At 43.5% G+C, this 17,232-nt stretch overlaps 1 protein-coding gene across 1 annotated transcript in view; it reads left to right on the top strand.

Moving 5' to 3' along the window:
- nbas (NBAS subunit of NRZ tethering complex) overlaps positions 1–17,232 on the top strand; it is a 92,794-nt gene that overhangs the window by 22,912 nt on the left and 52,650 nt on the right. Inside the window, exons 16-27 of the mRNA XM_019871523.1 lie at positions 1,053–1,178; positions 1,259–1,410; positions 1,486–1,620; positions 6,780–6,858; positions 8,944–9,048; positions 9,132–9,268; positions 10,409–10,495; positions 11,404–11,557; positions 12,411–12,596; positions 13,847–14,023; positions 14,405–14,538; positions 15,707–15,769. Coding sequence (XP_019727082.1) covers positions 1,053–1,178; positions 1,259–1,410; positions 1,486–1,620; positions 6,780–6,858; positions 8,944–9,048; positions 9,132–9,268; positions 10,409–10,495; positions 11,404–11,557; positions 12,411–12,596; positions 13,847–14,023; positions 14,405–14,538; positions 15,707–15,769 — 1,535 coding nt within the window. The remainder of the gene's footprint in view (positions 1–1,052; positions 1,179–1,258; positions 1,411–1,485; positions 1,621–6,779; positions 6,859–8,943; positions 9,049–9,131; positions 9,269–10,408; positions 10,496–11,403; positions 11,558–12,410; positions 12,597–13,846; positions 14,024–14,404; positions 14,539–15,706; positions 15,770–17,232) is intronic.

Raw genomic sequence — 17,232 nt, 5'->3', positions numbered from 1 at the left:
CACACACACACACACACACACACACACACACACTATGACGACAATTAAAGCACTACCTACTGTATCCTAACATATTCAGTAGGACTTCTGTTCAGCATCACGGGTCGGCTCAAGGTAGGCATTATGTACACCAGCACAATTAAAGAAACAATATGTTCGGAAGAACTCCACTGCTTGTGTAGTATGGAATAGACACTACCCCCCTCCCCCACCCAAACTGCAGAATATGTATGCCCCACCTACATTTACATGCAGTATCATTCATAACATTTAAAGTATCCTGTAATTTCAGGTGTATTAGTTCTTTTGTTGTCAGTAAGGTACAGTTTAGTTACCTGTTGTGACTCCTATGACAGAAAAATAGGTTTGTGGTCAACTAAACAGGCTTGCATTTCACACTGCGCAAATGCATTTTTGCATGAATAGGCAAGATGACCATGATTTCAATATACTGTACATTCTTTTTGAAACAACAATGCAAAATTTGTGCCCTGTATATTGTGCCCTGGCTTAACAAACGGTCGGAAAGGCTCTTTGTAAGCACCACAAATGACTTGTGGTGTACCACAAGGCTTGCTACTCAGTCCACAATATTTTATTTTAACTCGATAGCCGTCCATAATTGTAAAATCAAATATCTTCTGTCATTACAGCACAAAACTAGTGGCGTTTTTCAATACTTGCTCCTAGGGCCATGCCACATGAATCAAATAAAAAAAAAACATTTAGATACTGGTTTTCATACATTCAAATTGCAATGTCCAAATCGAGTATTTAAAGCTCGATGGGATAGATCTGCTCCGCCTTACAAGTTTGAGTTACGTCTCCAGCCTAGGACACTGAGTGCTATTTCGGGCACCACTGTATCCTGCCAACACCCATAAATTAGGTCATGCAAAATAAATAAATAAATTTGAACAAATGATACAGCGAGGATAAGGACACTGAACCGGGGAATATTGTGATTTAAAAAGTCTGTTTTGATTCGTCATTTCATCATGAGTCACATATGAAGTGTTAACAGTTTCTTCATTCGGGTTGTTTTCCAACAGATCGACAACGAAGAATACGGTGAGGCCTTGTCTCTCGCCCATGCTTATAATCTGGACTCAGATCTTGTCTACCAGAGACAATGGAGGAAGAGCACAGTCAGCATCGCCTCCATACAAGATTATCTTGTACGTAGGACACAAGACAAGCCCCTTTTTGCCATTTCGCACATCATTTCTTGACACCGTCTCCAACCTGTTGTCCCCAGAGCAAGATCCGCAAGCGCTCGTGGGTCCTGCACGAGTGCGTGGAGCGCGTCCCGGAGAACGTGGACGCGGCCAAGGAGCTGCTGCAGTACGGGCTGAAGGGCACTGATCTGGAGGCGCTCATCGCCATCGGCAACAGAGAGGACGGGGGCAGGTGCGCGACTCGTTTCCTTTTAAATTCAATAAAGGTGCGGTGGTGGGGAAGCTCACCGGCGCTGTCGGCTGTCAGGTTCATCATGCCGGGCGATGTGGACCTGGACGACCTTCCCTATGAGGACCTGTCAGATGAGGAGGAGGCGGAGATGCAGACGGAGAAGGAGAGCAGGAGGAAGCGAGAGCTGCTAGACAAGGTCGACTTCAGCAGGTTAGTGAGCGTGTGGCATGCTGAAATGATGACAGGTAAAGAGATTGGGAAACTTGCTATATTTCCTAAAATAGTGCCCAGGGTCTTGAATGTACTCACTTGCAAAGATGACTTGGTTGTCAATTCATGCGTAAAGGTGTTCATACATAGCATATAGCATATTTTCTCATATAGGGGCTCTGGGACATTCATTTACTCGCTTCCACATACTGTTTCCATTATAAATAGTGTGTGTGTGTGTGTGTGTGTGTGTGTGTGTGTGTGTGTGTGTGTGTGTGTGTGTGTGTGTGAGAGAGAGAGAGACTTGGCCACTGGACTGCAGTGTAATCGTCAGGCAAACACAAACAAAGAAGTGTTTCACAGTTGTGGCTCAGTAAGATGCAGTAATTGAGTCATTTAGTCATTTTTTTCACAGAGGATAAAGAATACATGCCTGTGATTATTATATATATTTTCTGTCCATGTGTTTTGCTCCACCCTTTATGGTCACATATATGTGGCTAATCGGTAATCGTGGCGTTTTGCATTGTGCTAGCATTAAGCTAGCTGCGTGCATTCTTAAGTGTTTCACAGTTGTGGCTCAGTAAGATGCAGTAATTGAGTGATTGGGTCATTTTTTTCACAGAGGATAAAGAATATATGCCTGTGATTATTATATATATTTTCTATGTGTTTTGCTCCACCCTTTATAGTCACATATATGTGGCTAATCGGTAATCGTGACGTTTTGCATTGTGCTAGCATAAAGCTAGCTGCGTGCATTCTTAAGGCAACTCTGTGTGTGTGTGTGTGTGTGTGTGTGTGTGTGTGTGCGTGTGTGCGTGTGTGTGTGTGTGTGTGTGTGTGTTTTAATACACTGATCAAATTGTTGCTTGCAAAAAGCAGCCGAGCGACGCTTGTATCTTGAAAAAAATTGTTTATCAGCTTTTGTCCTGTTGCCTTCTCTCAGAAGGTTGAAAGTGGCAATGACTTTTCCCTCGTTTCAGCCGCTCTGGTTCGAACGTGGAGTTAGTTGCTAGGTGTGGGAGGAAACAGGAGAGTGGGGCGCCACCTTTAACAATCATGACTTTGTGGGGGGACATTACCGTGGATGAGAGAACTTGGCGGCGGCGCTAGCCAAGATTAGCGGCTAATCATCTTGCTGTAATTTATGCCTTTGTTGTTAAGCACCCGAGGAAAGACTAATGAAAAAGCCTTCAGTGGCCACTAATCACCTCTCAAACGTGCAGATCCACTTGCACACCATCAAGCCCTTCCCACGCACATTAAACACAATTAAAACGTCCAAAAGGTAAATGCGGGGTGAAAACGCGCATTTACGCAAATAAATGGCGCTCATTAAAAATACATTTATGTGCAGATGTAGCCTTTTCCGCAGCTGGAAGCTCTCCATTGTCACTCCCGCTCATTTGGCGCTTCACTGTCAGCTCAGAGAGTGCCAGCACAAGGTGGGCACATTTCACTCCTGAATTTCGGTGCCTGAAAAGAAAATATGATTGGATTGAAAGAAATCACTTCAGGGTCTAATGAATTGCCTTCTTTATAAATTCTCCTGCACGCCGGTGTGTACGTGTGTGTCTGTGTGTTGGGAGCTAATGGATGTACCCATGTTGCCTTGAGGCCTGCGGCAGAGGCCAGAGATGGATAATAATTCTCTTAATTTCTTTTTAACTACACCGCCGTTACAGAAACGGCTTGGTATCGATCACGTCTGCTCTGCTCTGTCTGCGTACGTGTGTAGATAAAGACTATATTTAACAGTTGTCTTGTCCGAGTGCTTCCCCTGTTCCTCAGGCTACTCCTCGATGTGCTTTGAAAATATTACGGTGAGCCCGTGTTTACTACGGAGGGGATGCTTTGCACACCCAGCCGCAGTCGGTGAAAATCTGCAATAAAGAGATAATGGTTTTACGCTTTTAAACAGCGTATGAGGTACTGCTGCATTTTGATATTAAGAAATAAAAGCACGGCTGCCAGGAATTGCTGTTGCTTTTGCAGCCCTCAGAGCGAAATGAATGACCTGACAGCCTCACTTTGTTTTTTGCTGCTCTCGTTGTTGCCGTTTTACTTGCTGCGGAAGTTTGTAATACTTGCGGCAGAGCATTCACTCATTCCCAAAAGTAATAGTAGTAAGAAGTAAATAAATAACTATAAAACCCCGAGACTTATTTTATTTATTTATTTTACTCCTTATATTTCAGCAGCTGCAAACTGGTGCAAACGTTTTTCAACAAAAAAAACTATTGTTTTAATCTTTTTATCGCCACCTCATCCGTCTTGTTTTTGTTTGCGCGCGCGGTTCGACGCCAGTGTAATAAAGTCGCAGTGTGACGCTGTTAAAATACACCTCTCACCACTTCTGGCCTCCAAAGAGCAACACTGTAATTAGCTCCAGTACGAGTGCTAAGCCGGCGCGCTTTGATGCGGCGGAGGGCACGATGAGCCGGTGTTAATCTCCACTAGTGTGTGTCGAAGAAGCCGATAAGAAATGTTAGTGCGCCCTGCAATGAGGGATTAAGACTGCAATGGAGGGGTCGTATCCCCCGTGGTCACTCTTCACTCAATCGCCGTTGTTTTTCGCACTCGCAGGTTTTTGCACACAACGGTAGCGACAATAGTTTTGGATTATTTCAATAAAATACAAACTAATTGTCAGTTATGTGAAAATAATGGATGAAATTTAATTAATGTAAAAAGACATCAAGCCGTGAATGATAAAAAATAAAATTTGAGAAAAGTAACAGGGTAGTTCCATAAAACACAAAATAAATTTAGCAATAATCAATAACCTATAGAATTTAATTTTAATATAAAGCTACAGTAAAATGTGTTTAGTTAAAAAATAAAGTGAAAGTAAAATAATAATATAGTTTTGTATGGATTATTTGAATGAAATACAAAATCACGTCAACCTGTTGAATGTAATTAATTGTTTTGGATTATTTTAATTCATTTCATTTTGAAAAAATAATAATACATAACCTGTAAAAAAAAAGGCAATGTAAGCTAAAAAATTGTTTGCGTGAAAATGAAATAAAATTAAAAGGAAGTGTTTTTGGATCATAATAATACAATACAAAATAATAAAACAATCTATGATATGATTCATGGAAAAATGCCTTCAAAAGTTTATGATTAATAACAAAGTCATAAGAAGAAAAGGTGGTCAACTGGTTCGCACGTCAGCCTCACGTCGGCAGAGGTGCAGGGTTCAATTCCGGCTCTGGCCTTCCTGTGTGAAGTTTGCCTGTTCTCCCTATGCCCGCGTGGGTTTTCTCTGGGTACTCCGGTTTCCTCCCACATTCCAAAAACATGCATGGCACGTTGATTGGGCACTCCAAATGGTCCCGAGGTATGATTGTGAGTGCGAATGGTTGTTTGTCGATGTGTGCCCTGTGATTGGTTTGCAACCCCGCCTGCTGCCCGAAACCTGGGATAGGCTCCAGCACGTCCGCAACCCTCGTGAGGATGAGCGAATTCGAAAATGGATGGGTTGATGAAATCAAAATCTGATTTTTTTTGGCCAAGTATGCAAGAAACACACAAGGAATTTACTTCCCAATTACAACCCGTCTGGAGAAACATAAACAAGACAGCAATAACCAACATGGGGAAGACAGAACGAGAAGCCTGGATGGAGGGTTGCTTTTAAGTGCCCCGATATCTTAGATGTGAAAGGAATACAGTCGCGAAAAGGAGGGGTAAAAAAACCCAGCCTCCAACCATTCCCCTTAAATGGGAGGATGGTTTGAGCAAAAAACCTCAGCACATGTATCGTACATTTAAAAAAAACAGTACAACAATTCTCGAGACTTAACCTGTAATGAACAGGGTGTCGGGAGGGAGGAGAGGATGTGAAATGGGTTGCACACAATAGGTACGCTCAAGTCTCTCCAGTTGTGCCACGGGGGAGGGGTGGAGTGAATAGGAATCCAGATGTTGACATTGCGCCTGCAGCTGCAAGACCTTATCAGTCACAGGCTCGGGGAGTCGTGTAAGGAGAAGGAGATAGGAATACTCGCATCCGTGTGTTTTTCCCATCCAGGGGAAAGTCCAGATAACAGTTGTTTTGGGAACAGGCCATCTCCAATTTCAGACAGCCTTGGATGTCAAGAAAGCGTCCGCTTTCGCTGAGAGCTACAGCAGAAAAAAATGGATGGATGGATGTATCTTTAAAATAAAGCATTGTTTTCCAGTTTAAATTAAAAGCTCATTCAGTACCAGCCAATTCTGGACCAAGTCTGAAAAGACGTTTAAAAACGTCTTTGGGAGTGAATGAGTTAAAGACCCATGAGAAACGTTGAAACATCTTGTTGGTGTGTCAATTTGTTAAAAAAAAAAATGGTAGTTTAAAAAGGATTTAGTGACATTTCTGACTTTGCCAACGAGGTTGCAGCCTTGAGTTGAATACCTGCTAACTGTTCTCATTTTGGCCCATTCTGTGGTTCCAACCTTGCAGGGACTCTGTAAGTGTATTTTCATTTTTGTATGTCTGGACAATAATTCAATTTTCCAAGACTTGTGCAATTGAAAGCTCTCACCTGAACACTCGCCTTGCTCTACTTTACTGCCTTTCATTCCTTTCCTGATTGGAAGTAGCGTGCATCCAATAAAGCGCGGCGCCTTGTTATTTGCGGGCGTCCGCTTTATTTACAGCCGGGATTCAATTACGCAGAAAATGGATTTCGCCCGGGCGTACAGTACTGTACAACCAGTCACGTGGCTGACAACCCACCTTCCGATGCAGCTCCAAAAAAAAAGAAGACGACTTTCTGGTTGTTCTCATCAGTTGATTTGCTGTGATTAGGCGGAGATGATGCCTACTTGGCACCGGATGATATTTTGGACAATAATGAGAAAAAAAATCTTTTCGAGAGGTGACATAAAATGACCATCTTAAAATAATGTGGTTGCACAAGTGTGCACACCCTTTTCCAACTGGCGATTTGGCTGTGTTCAGAATTAACCGACCAACAATCAAACTACTCAGCACACACCTGCAACTATTATAAGTGCCTCTCATTCACCACAAATGAAGTTTAGCTGTTCTAGTAGGCTTTTCCTGACCTGATTTTTTTTTTCACCATCTCGTTTTTATGCTAACAGTTACTGCTATGGACAACTATATAATCAAACTAAATCACATTTTGCCGTCGCAGACTGACGCTGGAGCAGAAGGAGTTGTGTCGGAGCCGACTGAAGCTGCTGTCGTACTTGGACAGGCTGGCAACGTACGAGGTAACATCGACTGGATCTGTTCCACGCGGGAACAGATTCATGGCCGTCATTGTTATTGTTGACGTAATGCTGGTGTAGTTACGCTATTCTGTGTCCATCCAAAGGTAGTCAAAAGCTTCCATGAACTCATTCACTCCCAAAGACGTATTTAGATGTCTTTTCAGACGCCACACAATTAATTCCAGCTCATTTTATATTGACTGTACTTGAAAAGGGTCTGAAAGGGTCTGCCATTTTCAGGCCCTTTCAGCCATTTTCAGACCCTTTCAAGTACAGTCAATATAAAATGAGGAGCTGGGATTAAATGTGTGGCGTCTGAAAAGACATCTTTAAAAGCGTTCATATATTTTGCTCGAATGGCAAAGCGCAGAAAGCACTTGTTTGGTTCACCCGTTCACCAAATCAAAGGTTGCGGCCGTGCTTTTTATCTTCTTACGGTCCACATAAATGCCTCTTTTTTTATTGACTGATTACGCCGTCTGGCGCCACAAGCCTCCGTGGATTATGAATGAAAGGCGTCATCGACACGCCAACTCCAAAATTAGCTTTAATTAAACGTCTTAGATTTCAAACAGTATCATGGTGGCTTGAGATACGAATTTCATTCATTTTTATTCACGTGTATGTTAATGAGGAAAAATTGCAGTTAATCATATAGTACCCTATCAAAACACACAAATTAATTCAAAGGGAGTGCAAAGGTTTTTGTCACTGAATCGATTGAATGGGTGGACCTAGGCCCCTGGGGGCAATTGAAAACCGACAGATGGCTCAGTGCCGAGCTGAGCTCATCAGTACGGCACTAAAGTTAGCACTGCTATGTGTGTCCATCCACATGTGCCGCTGCACATTTTATGTTCAGTCTGTTGCTTCAAGGTTTATAGCACTGCAACGTAGTTGCTCTTTAGCGCTACCTTCAAGCTAGCAAACATAAAAGCTGAGCGCGCACAATGTGTAATTGTCACTTTCGCCCGTTTCTCAAGTAAATAAATAAATCAGTTGGACGGCGACTAGTATCCCAAAAACCTCGACGGTTGAGTCAGTCGTATCTCAATGCACCGTCGTATTCTCTGTTCTGTTTTTGCCTCACTCGGAGCTCTCACGAAACCAATGGCTTCTTAACTGCACGTTAAGTCCCGCCCAAAGCAAAAAGAGGCTTTTCTTATCTGCCTTCCATTGATATTCTCTCGGAAGCGCGCTAATCTCATTTCCCCACTTTTGAAAGGTTGTAGGCCATACATTGCGTGAGATGCATTTGAACAATCTTGACACAGGAATGGATGGCTTTCCGCCAAGAAATGTGCTTTTATTGCACCGGTGAAGGCCACCAAAAGTATATCAAGCGGGAGAGTTGAGATTCAGGGTGAGTAATGTGAACGGCGCCACCTTTTTCCACGCTCCATAAATTGCCACGCGGTGCGGCGCAGCACACTTTTTCTCGAGCAGCCAGCAGGAAAAAGATGAGATTTTAGCCTGCTAAGATAGAGCCCAGCCAAACGGACATTGTCATGGTAACCGCAGCTGCGCCTTCGCATCCGTTCTCCCCGGCCGTCTATGAATACGATATTACTGAGGTTTTATCATCCCGACGACGCACGCAGTCGTCTGAGCACGGCCCATTCAAAGGTTGCTTGCCAGACCCGCACGCAATTTTAAAATATTTTTCCCCCTCCCCCATTTGAAATAATGGGAAGAGCAATAATATGTTCCTGGTCAAATTGACTACATGATAAAACCTTTGTCAACGCAGACAGTGGCAGCTGTTTTGGAAGTGGAACTTTATTGCTAGACGTATTTTGGCTGGTCCGCAGTTCTGTAAAAATATGAACACCACAAGTCTGTTTCTCTTATTTCACCAGAACAAAGTTCATTTGTAGCTTTTTCCATTCTTTAGTAATCAGCACTAGGATATGGGTTGGTTTCTCTCAATGGTGACACATACTCTGTTTATACAAAATACATAAACATACTCTGTTGGAGTGTGAGGTGCCTAAATTTGTGCAAGAAACTCCACAGCTAGTATTAGCTTAGCTCTTTTTTTTTTTTGTCTTTCTAAGTATTGTCATCTTATTGTGTCCCATACAGGAGATACTCGGAGGTCCCCACGCCGCCGAGCAGAAATACGACGCCGAGTTCTTCAAGAAGTTCCGTAGTCAGAATATCATTTTGTCGGCACGGAACTACGCCAGGGTAAAAATGGAATTCCAACCGCAATAACTCTCCTTTTATGCTCAAGCGCCACACCCCGTCACAAAAATTGCTTTGCGCTACAGGAGAGTAACGTGCAGGCCCTGGACATCCTCTTCACGTATCACGGGGCAGAGCTGCTCGAACATCGACTCGCCATCCTTTCCAACTTCCCGGAGACCACCTCCCCGCACGAGTACACCACCTTGCTGCCTGAGGTCTGGTGAGTATCTGGTACCACAAAAGAAAAAAGATAAAATGCAACCTTTAGGAGCCTTGAGAATACTGAAACCATGCCCAACTCAACACACGTGCACAACAAGCTTCAGCACTGAATTTATACAGTGCTCAATTCAGATTTCACACACACACACACACACACACACACACACACACACACACACACACACACACACACACACACACACACACACACACACACACACACGAGCGTCTTCTTCCCTATTTACGAGTGCTTGTGTGACATTTTGTATGGAGGTGGGCCATTTGCGGCTCTGCAGTGAGCATCCATCACGGCCAGCCGGGGCTCGCCGCAGGCCGCTTCCCCGTCGTCCGCCAGCTTAAGTGCGCCGGCCGCACTGCAGCACGAGAGCGAGTGAGCGTGCGGGAGGGGGCTGGGGGGGGAAGAAAAAGCAGCGGCAAGCAGCCCCGCCGCGATTATTGATCAGGTTACAGTAGCAGAAAAAGAAAGGGAAGCTCCAAAGATTCACCACTTGGCTTGTGAATTTGTCTGTTTATCCTTTATTCCCCCCCCCCCCCCGACACGCTCAAAGCTCGAGAAGATTGTCGGAATTATTCATTCCCCACATCTTTGCTCTCACATTAATATTTACTCTCCATCTTTCTTTCATATGAGATTTTCCTTTTTAAAGACAACCTTCCAGGGCTCTTCGTCGTCTTTTCAAATTCCGCATGTTAATGAATGAACTTGTTGAAAGATAAACGTTCCATTTTTAATAGGAATCGCTTGCCACTTGGATGATTGTTTTGGGCTTCTTTAGGATTGTCGCGGCGTTAATCACTGCACAGAGAAGCTTTTGCGGGTTTGTCATGGTCGTTTTACACCGAGAGTCCCCGTTCAAGTGGAAATAAAATGTCTTGCAAATGTGACACACCATACAGACGAACGAGTGTTACTGAAAAGCCTGACAAATTTGAATGATTAAAAACATAGCCAAGTATGGAAAATGTTGAAAAAAAATGTTTTTCTTTCCCATGCTGTGTCTTTTTTGTCTTTTGTGTTATTATATACTGTTTTGTAAAGCACTTTGTTACGGCTGCAGCTGTTGTGAAAGCGCTATCCAAATAAAAATGTTTTTTTGTATTGTATTTTTGTGGTCAGCGTGGACGAGCGAGGCGAGCAGGCGCTGATGGCCTGGGACGAGCAGCGGCACCGACAGACCGACTGGTGCGAGGCGGACCAGTGCAGGTAAGATCCCACAATGCTCCTCTCGTAAAATGCCGTCCCATCTTCCGTTAGTGTGGGTCCAGGTGGCGAAAAATAATCAGCCCTGTCGTGCGAATGTGAAAGGGAGCCATGAGCAACTCATGGTTTTCTCAAATCATCTTTCCCCACAGCAAATGAATGGAAATGCCTTTAACTCATTCAGTACCAGCCAATTCTGGACCAAGTCTGAAAAGACGTTTAAAAATGTCTTTGGGAGTGAATGAGTTAATCTGTCCCAGCATCCTCCCAAAAAAATAAATTAAATAATAATAAGAATAAGAATAGCAGTGGGTTTTTTTTTCATGAAATAATATTGTACTTCATAAAAACATAATAGAATATTAAATAGAAAAAAATGAAAGTATGCACAAAACTGATTGATTCATGGTGGCCCCTTCTGGAAAACTAAGAATTTCGCTCATTTTTTTTTTTTTTTTTTTTGCACATGATAAAGAATGTGAATGAAACACAAAGAAATTGTTTTGTATCTCCAAATTTGGAGATTTTTGTAAACAAAACCAAAACAAAACAAAAAAACATTTGTTTCCCTTTTTTTTTCATTTTTTTAATGATTGCTGTTTCATTTTTTTGGATTGACACTTTTCAAAACACAGTTCACCATTTTTTTTCCCATAAAGACAAGTTCTTTCTGTTTTGGATACAATGAAAACAAAATTTAAGTTAAAAAAAACAAAGAGAAATACTTGTAGAGCGACTTTTTCTTTTTCCTCCAGATTTGCAATTTTTTTTCTTGCATTTAAAAAAAAAAAATTCATTCAAAACGCTCAGTAAAGCAACTCTTGCTGTCCCTGCACAATTCGTCGCAACATGCTTTTTATTTAACAATGACTCTATTCTAATTAAGTGTATATCCGGATAACCTCGGTCAGGGCCGTGTTGGAACAGAACCCGTTTGACGATGACGCCTTCCTGTACGAGGACGCTCCGGATCTGCTGCGCTTCCGCTCGCAGACGCCTTCCGTGCGGCTCTTGGCCGACTGGTACTGCAGCCGAGCGCGGGATATAGAAGCCTGCTCCCGACAGGTACTGCCAGCTCCCGCCCGCCCGCCGCATCCAGCCACCTTTTCAATCACCTTTTGCAGCGCTGCCTCGAGATACGAGTGACCTGCCTTACATGAGCTTCTGATGTTGTCACATCAGGCCCACTCCCCACTTTTTACCTCCTTCCCACTCATTGATCCAGCTTGTAACAGCAGATTCTCCTGTCTTGTTGACAGCACTCACAAGCGTGCTGCCGTCGTTTTGAGGATTTGCGGGTTCATTGCTCATTTTTCAAGACAACTGTAGGGAAATCACGCCTTTCATCATCCACTCATGATGATGCCACTACTCGTACGCGCATGTGTGTGTGTAAGACACCGTCTTTGTTAATCTCCGGGAATCACAGCAGCAGCTCTCTGCTTCTTTTCTTCTCTCCCTCATTCTTTTTTAATTAGACCGCATCTGCCTTTCTTGCCATGCGCATCACGTTACTCCGGGAGTCCCCAGGGATCTTACCTCAGTCCCTTGACGCCTCAGTCCCATACACTATTTTTTTTCCCCACCCGTGTGCTCATGCGCTTGACAGCAAAAGGAAGTCCGGACCCTTTGCGTGCAGACCTTGGCCAAGGCGAAATAAAATTGAATGCGATTTTATTGTAAAATTGCCAATTGTGCATATTCTAAAACTCTTTTTTTTTGTGTGTGTTTAATACTAATTTTCTAATATATTTTTGTAAAAGTGATATACCCCTGTTGGAATGGAGATAAATCATTTGTATTGTTTTATTTTTGAAAGAACAAAAATGCAAATTTGACACCAAACAAAAACTGTTGACAAGAATTTGTACACATACAAAGCTGAAGGATATATATGTCCGAATGTGTTGCATTTCAGGTGGACTGTGCGCTGTCGTTGGTGCGTCTGGGGACAGAGCGTGCCGTCCCCGGGCTGGACCTGCTTTGCAGCGACCTGGTGACGCTAGAGACGCTCGTCTACGAGACGCTGGGCGAGATCAACCTGACCCTACGAGACCTGCAGCAGCTCGCCGACATCGACAAGCTTCGCCTGCTCATGAAAAACGTAAGGCAAATCATTTGTGACAGTATCCATCAATTTTTGTTCTGTGTCGAGAAAAAGTGTTGATGTAAATTTGGGAGATAATCTAAACTGAGCATTATTGTTTTAAAATGTTGATTTTTTTTTTATTATTTTGTAAACGGGGTATTTTGCATCCTTTGTGGCAAAATCAAAAAAACCAATTGCGTTCATGATTTGTTCAAATAACTTGGGCAAAAAAACGAATCAAAAGTTGGTGTCACACTTTTTATAATTTAAATGTTTTTGGTACTTTTTATGTTTAACTAATTGGTTTCAAAGTTTGTCAAATCATTATTGTTCTAAAATTCCTGATATATTTGTGAATTTAGTTTGAAGGCAGCAGCTTTCCTAAACGTTCTTTTCCTGTTAGTCATTACAAGTACGGACGTTTCACGGTGTCGTTTGTTCTGCAGTGTTTGTTTTCCTTTCTCATTGGAGCACACTAATAAAAGCTGACAGCGGCGATTGCGGCTAGCGTAGCGACCACAGTGTCCTTGGAGTGCGTTATATGAGGCGAACGGTCGCTAATGTGCAGCCTGTTACTTGGGCCTGCCAGGAGCTGCGCCAGTAAGATCAGCCAAGCGGGCCGCCAGACAGCTAGCAAATGTCGTTTACTGCCACGACAACAACCGTTTGACTGCCCAGCTGGGACTCGCTCGCTCTCCTATGTTCTTCAATTAAACAACCTCCTTTGCATGCATCTTATGTCCTTCTTTATCACAGATCAGCCGAGTCAAGTACTGTATTTGAGATATCCTTCTCCCTCCTAATTTGAGACCAAAAAAAATGCTTGTTTCAAAGCATGGTCAAAGAGAGCAAGCCATCCATCCATCCACTTTCAAATCCGCTTATCCTCATAAGGGCCGCGGGCATGCTGGAGCCTATCCCGGCTGTCTCTGGGCGGTGGGCGGGGTACATCCGGAATTGGTTGGCAGCCAATCACCGGTTACACATCTGCGCTCACACCCACACCTAGGGACAATTTAGAGTGTTCCGTTCACCTGCCATGCATGTTTTGGGAATGTGGGAGGAAACCCGAGTACCCAGAGAAAACCCACGCAGGCCCGGGGAGAACATGCAAACGCCACAAAGGAAGGCCGGAGCCGGAATCGAACCCTGCACCTCAGCACTGTGAGGCGGACGTGCTAACCAGTCGATCACCGTGCCGCAAGCCATTTAAAATGAATTTTGTTCATTTTCTTTTGTCAAGTTAGTCGATGTCTTTGCGCCAGCAGTCCTGCAAGGAACGCTACGTGAAAGACGCCTTCCAGTGGATGGTGCCCTTTCTGCACCGCTGCGAGGGACAGAAGGAGGGCGCCGCCGAGCGTCTGCTGCGGGACTTCCTGGTGGGATTGGCCTGCAGCGACCTGGCCTTCCCGCTCCTCATCTTCCAGCACTCCAAACCTGACGTGAGTGCCAAAAACCAAACTATTATTTTTCATAGAAATCATTTTAGACACAACTAATTGTACATTTCTGGAAATATTTGAGCCCTCTTATTATTACTAACTTGTAAAACTAATTTGGCAAAATATCTTGAAACTGATTTATTTTTCTGAATTAAATACTGCCGCTTTTCATGACCCAGATTCATGAAATCTGAGCAGCGGTGCTTTTTTTCAACAATTATATTACTTTGTTAATTATTTGTAGAAAAATGAATTAAAACGGCGCATCAAAAAGGGTTCGTGACTAATTTTGTATTATTTTAAGATCAAATCGTTTGTGATTCGTTTCACCAAGTGTTCATTTGCATTCATTCATTTTTTTTCCCCCTCTCTTTTATCCAGTGTGCGCAGAAAGTGATCGGGGACCCCGACCAGCTGATGGCGGTGGCGCTGGAGTGCATCTATTGCAGCGAGAGAGACGACCAGCTCAGCCTGTGCTACGACATCCTGGAGTGTCTGCCTCAGAGGGGCTTCGGGTAAGGCCAAAAAAACAAAACCTGGCCCCCTTATCTCTCATTGGGACTCCTAAGACTGCAGCTCCACTCTGTTCTGCTCGCTTTCCACTTGAGAGACCGCATGCATTTTAAAAGAAGCAACCAGCACCCCCCAAAAAAAAATAAAAATCTGAAAACGGTGAGCCCGAATACATTACAGGGCTTTTTATTATAATTGAATCATGCCCCCTGTGTGCACCTTGATCCTTATATGCTGTCACATGTCTTCTGTGCACCTGATAAAGCTTTTGCTGGCCCAGATGACAGCAACTCAAATGCATTTTTCCCGATACATTGACTATTACAGCACCGTTTCATTCAATCCGTCCGACTCGCTGTCATACTCGGAATACTTTTTTTAAGAGGCTCTTACATACTGAGCACTTGTGCTTTTGATTTATGGGGAAACGAGATGCACAAGTGCTTTCTTAAAAGACGGTCGAGGGAGACGAGGACTGAAGGTGATGGAAAGGTGGAATGAGTTGTGCTCAAATAGAACAGACAATCTGCGACATAAAAAGCGGGCAACGCACGCACACACACATGCCAGGGCGAGTTGGTCCTGGGTCAACTCTCGAGCGAGCGCCGCAGCAGCCTGACCCAGAATCGTCGGCCTGGAGGCGAAGCGTCATGGGGGTCTCTTATTTTTAGGTTGGCCTCGTAGCGGGCGCAAAACAGGCCACAGTATTCAATTGAAACACGTTTCCAGCGTTCTGATTGACAGGCTCGGCTGAATCTTTTCCGCTTAGCCAGGACAAAATACCGAAAAATCAGGGCAGGACGTTTCTGAGGCAGGCAAGAAACATGCTTTTGGAAAACAAACAAAATGAATAAAATCTACTGCTAAATCGAAATAATTGAATCTAACTTGGTGGAAATAGTGATGTACAACCATTAAAATCTTAAATTAAATTCATGCAAATTTCAAACATTTTTGCAATAGAAAAATATTAACTTTTTTTCCATTTCCTCTGCCCTTCCGCCCCCCAAAAATGATGACAAATTTAAATTCATAATTCATTTAAAATTTACGCCAAGCCAGTAACCTTCATGAAGTGGGCTGCAAATGTTCCCTGGGCCAGATTTTGGACACCCGAAAATTCGCTTTCAAAAAATCCTTGAAAAAAATGCTGTCTTTCTAATTCTCCAGGCCAGAGACGGACATCACATCATCTCTGCACGATCGGGTGGACAAACTGGAGAAGCACCTCAGGTAACGCCAACCTCATTTCTTCCCTGATACAGCGGAACTTTTTTTTCCCCCACCTAAATTTAGTCTGGTTTTGTACATCCTCTTATTTTTCTTACAAAAAAATAGCCACTCAGCCAAGGCATTTCTTAAGTCAGGCAGGTTCATCGGATGGCAAGATGCCTTCCGCTCTACCAGCTTTGATGGACAACTCAAAAGCAATCACACACAGGCAACATCTGTGAAACACATCCTGTCAAAAAAAAAAAAAACTTCAAAATAAAAGCTTGCAGTACAATAGATTTTGCAACACTATCTTTGACCACATGGTGGCTTCTTGAGCAGCTGCATGAAATAAACTAGCACAAAATAGTTTGATTGCTAAACAATGCATTTCGAGTCGGGTCGGGCCTAAAATGTCAATCATTGCTTCGGGTCGGGCCGGGCCGGGCTTCTCTCTCGCTAACTTTTTAAAAATAGATATATAACAAACGTCACAGTGCGCTGAGGCGTATCAAGGCCGTGAATAGTTTTGGCCACGAGAGACCGTGGTTCGCAAAAAAAAAAAAACAGAAGTCGCCTCATCACAACACGTACTGTACTAAACTCTTGCAATGACAATTCAAAGAACTCCTTCCTGTCTCTGTCTATTGTCCACCCGTCATTGTTCTTCTTTGTCTCGCTGCTTCTCTGTCTTCAAGTGCCGCGCTTGATTCTTAAGGACGTACTGCCGCTGTGGTGAATGGCCCAATTTTCAACCCGTCAAAATGACGGACGGCCTTAAATTTTTCCCGTCGACTCTTAAAAAAATCCGTCAATGATGGAAAATTGTCGGTTAATGTAACCTCTGCAGAAACAGAAATGTCCAAGATGTAAATGTTTATACAGTCTTGTTTAACTTAGATTTCGTTACAAAAGACAGGCTTTCATTTGTTAGCATAAATCACCCCTCCTCCTCCCGAGTCCTCACAAATAAAATATGAAATTTCGGGTTTGCTTCGGGCTCGGGCCTGCAAATCAAGTTAATTGGTCGGGCTGGATTTTTTGTCCCGATCTTACCTCTACATCATATGACCAATGAAAAAGTCTGTTCAAATGTTTAATCTATTAACATTCCTCTGTTTCGAATCGTCACTTTTGACAGGAAGTTGCGCCACCATGTCCCCCTGGTAAATGGATATATTGGATTTTACATCATTTCCAAAGGGAAATATTGCTTTGGATATTGTGCGATTTGGTTTTAGTTAAGATCAGGAAAAGCGAGGTTCGTTCCCCCCCCCAAGTAAAACCAATGGCAATCATGCAGCAATTGAGATGTTCGCTTTGGCGTGATTGTCGCCTCCCCTCATCCCCTCATAATGGGCCTCTGATGGAGAACAGCAACCGCAGTCATCACGCGCGCACGCACAGACACACGTGCACAAATATTTCAAAGCAGCAGCAACGGTCCCGTGGCGTTTCAACGGCCTGGGGCGTTTTTCGATGCT

The sequence above is a fragment of the Hippocampus comes genome, unplaced genomic scaffold (assembly GCF_001891065.2).
Source record: "Hippocampus comes isolate QL1 unplaced genomic scaffold, H_comes_QL1_v1.1 scaffold100, whole genome shotgun sequence".
Taxonomy (NCBI): Eukaryota; Metazoa; Chordata; class Actinopteri; order Syngnathiformes; family Syngnathidae; genus Hippocampus; species Hippocampus comes.
The sequence above is the reverse complement of the archived record's forward strand: the minus strand, read 5'-3'. Positions and strand labels throughout refer to the sequence as shown.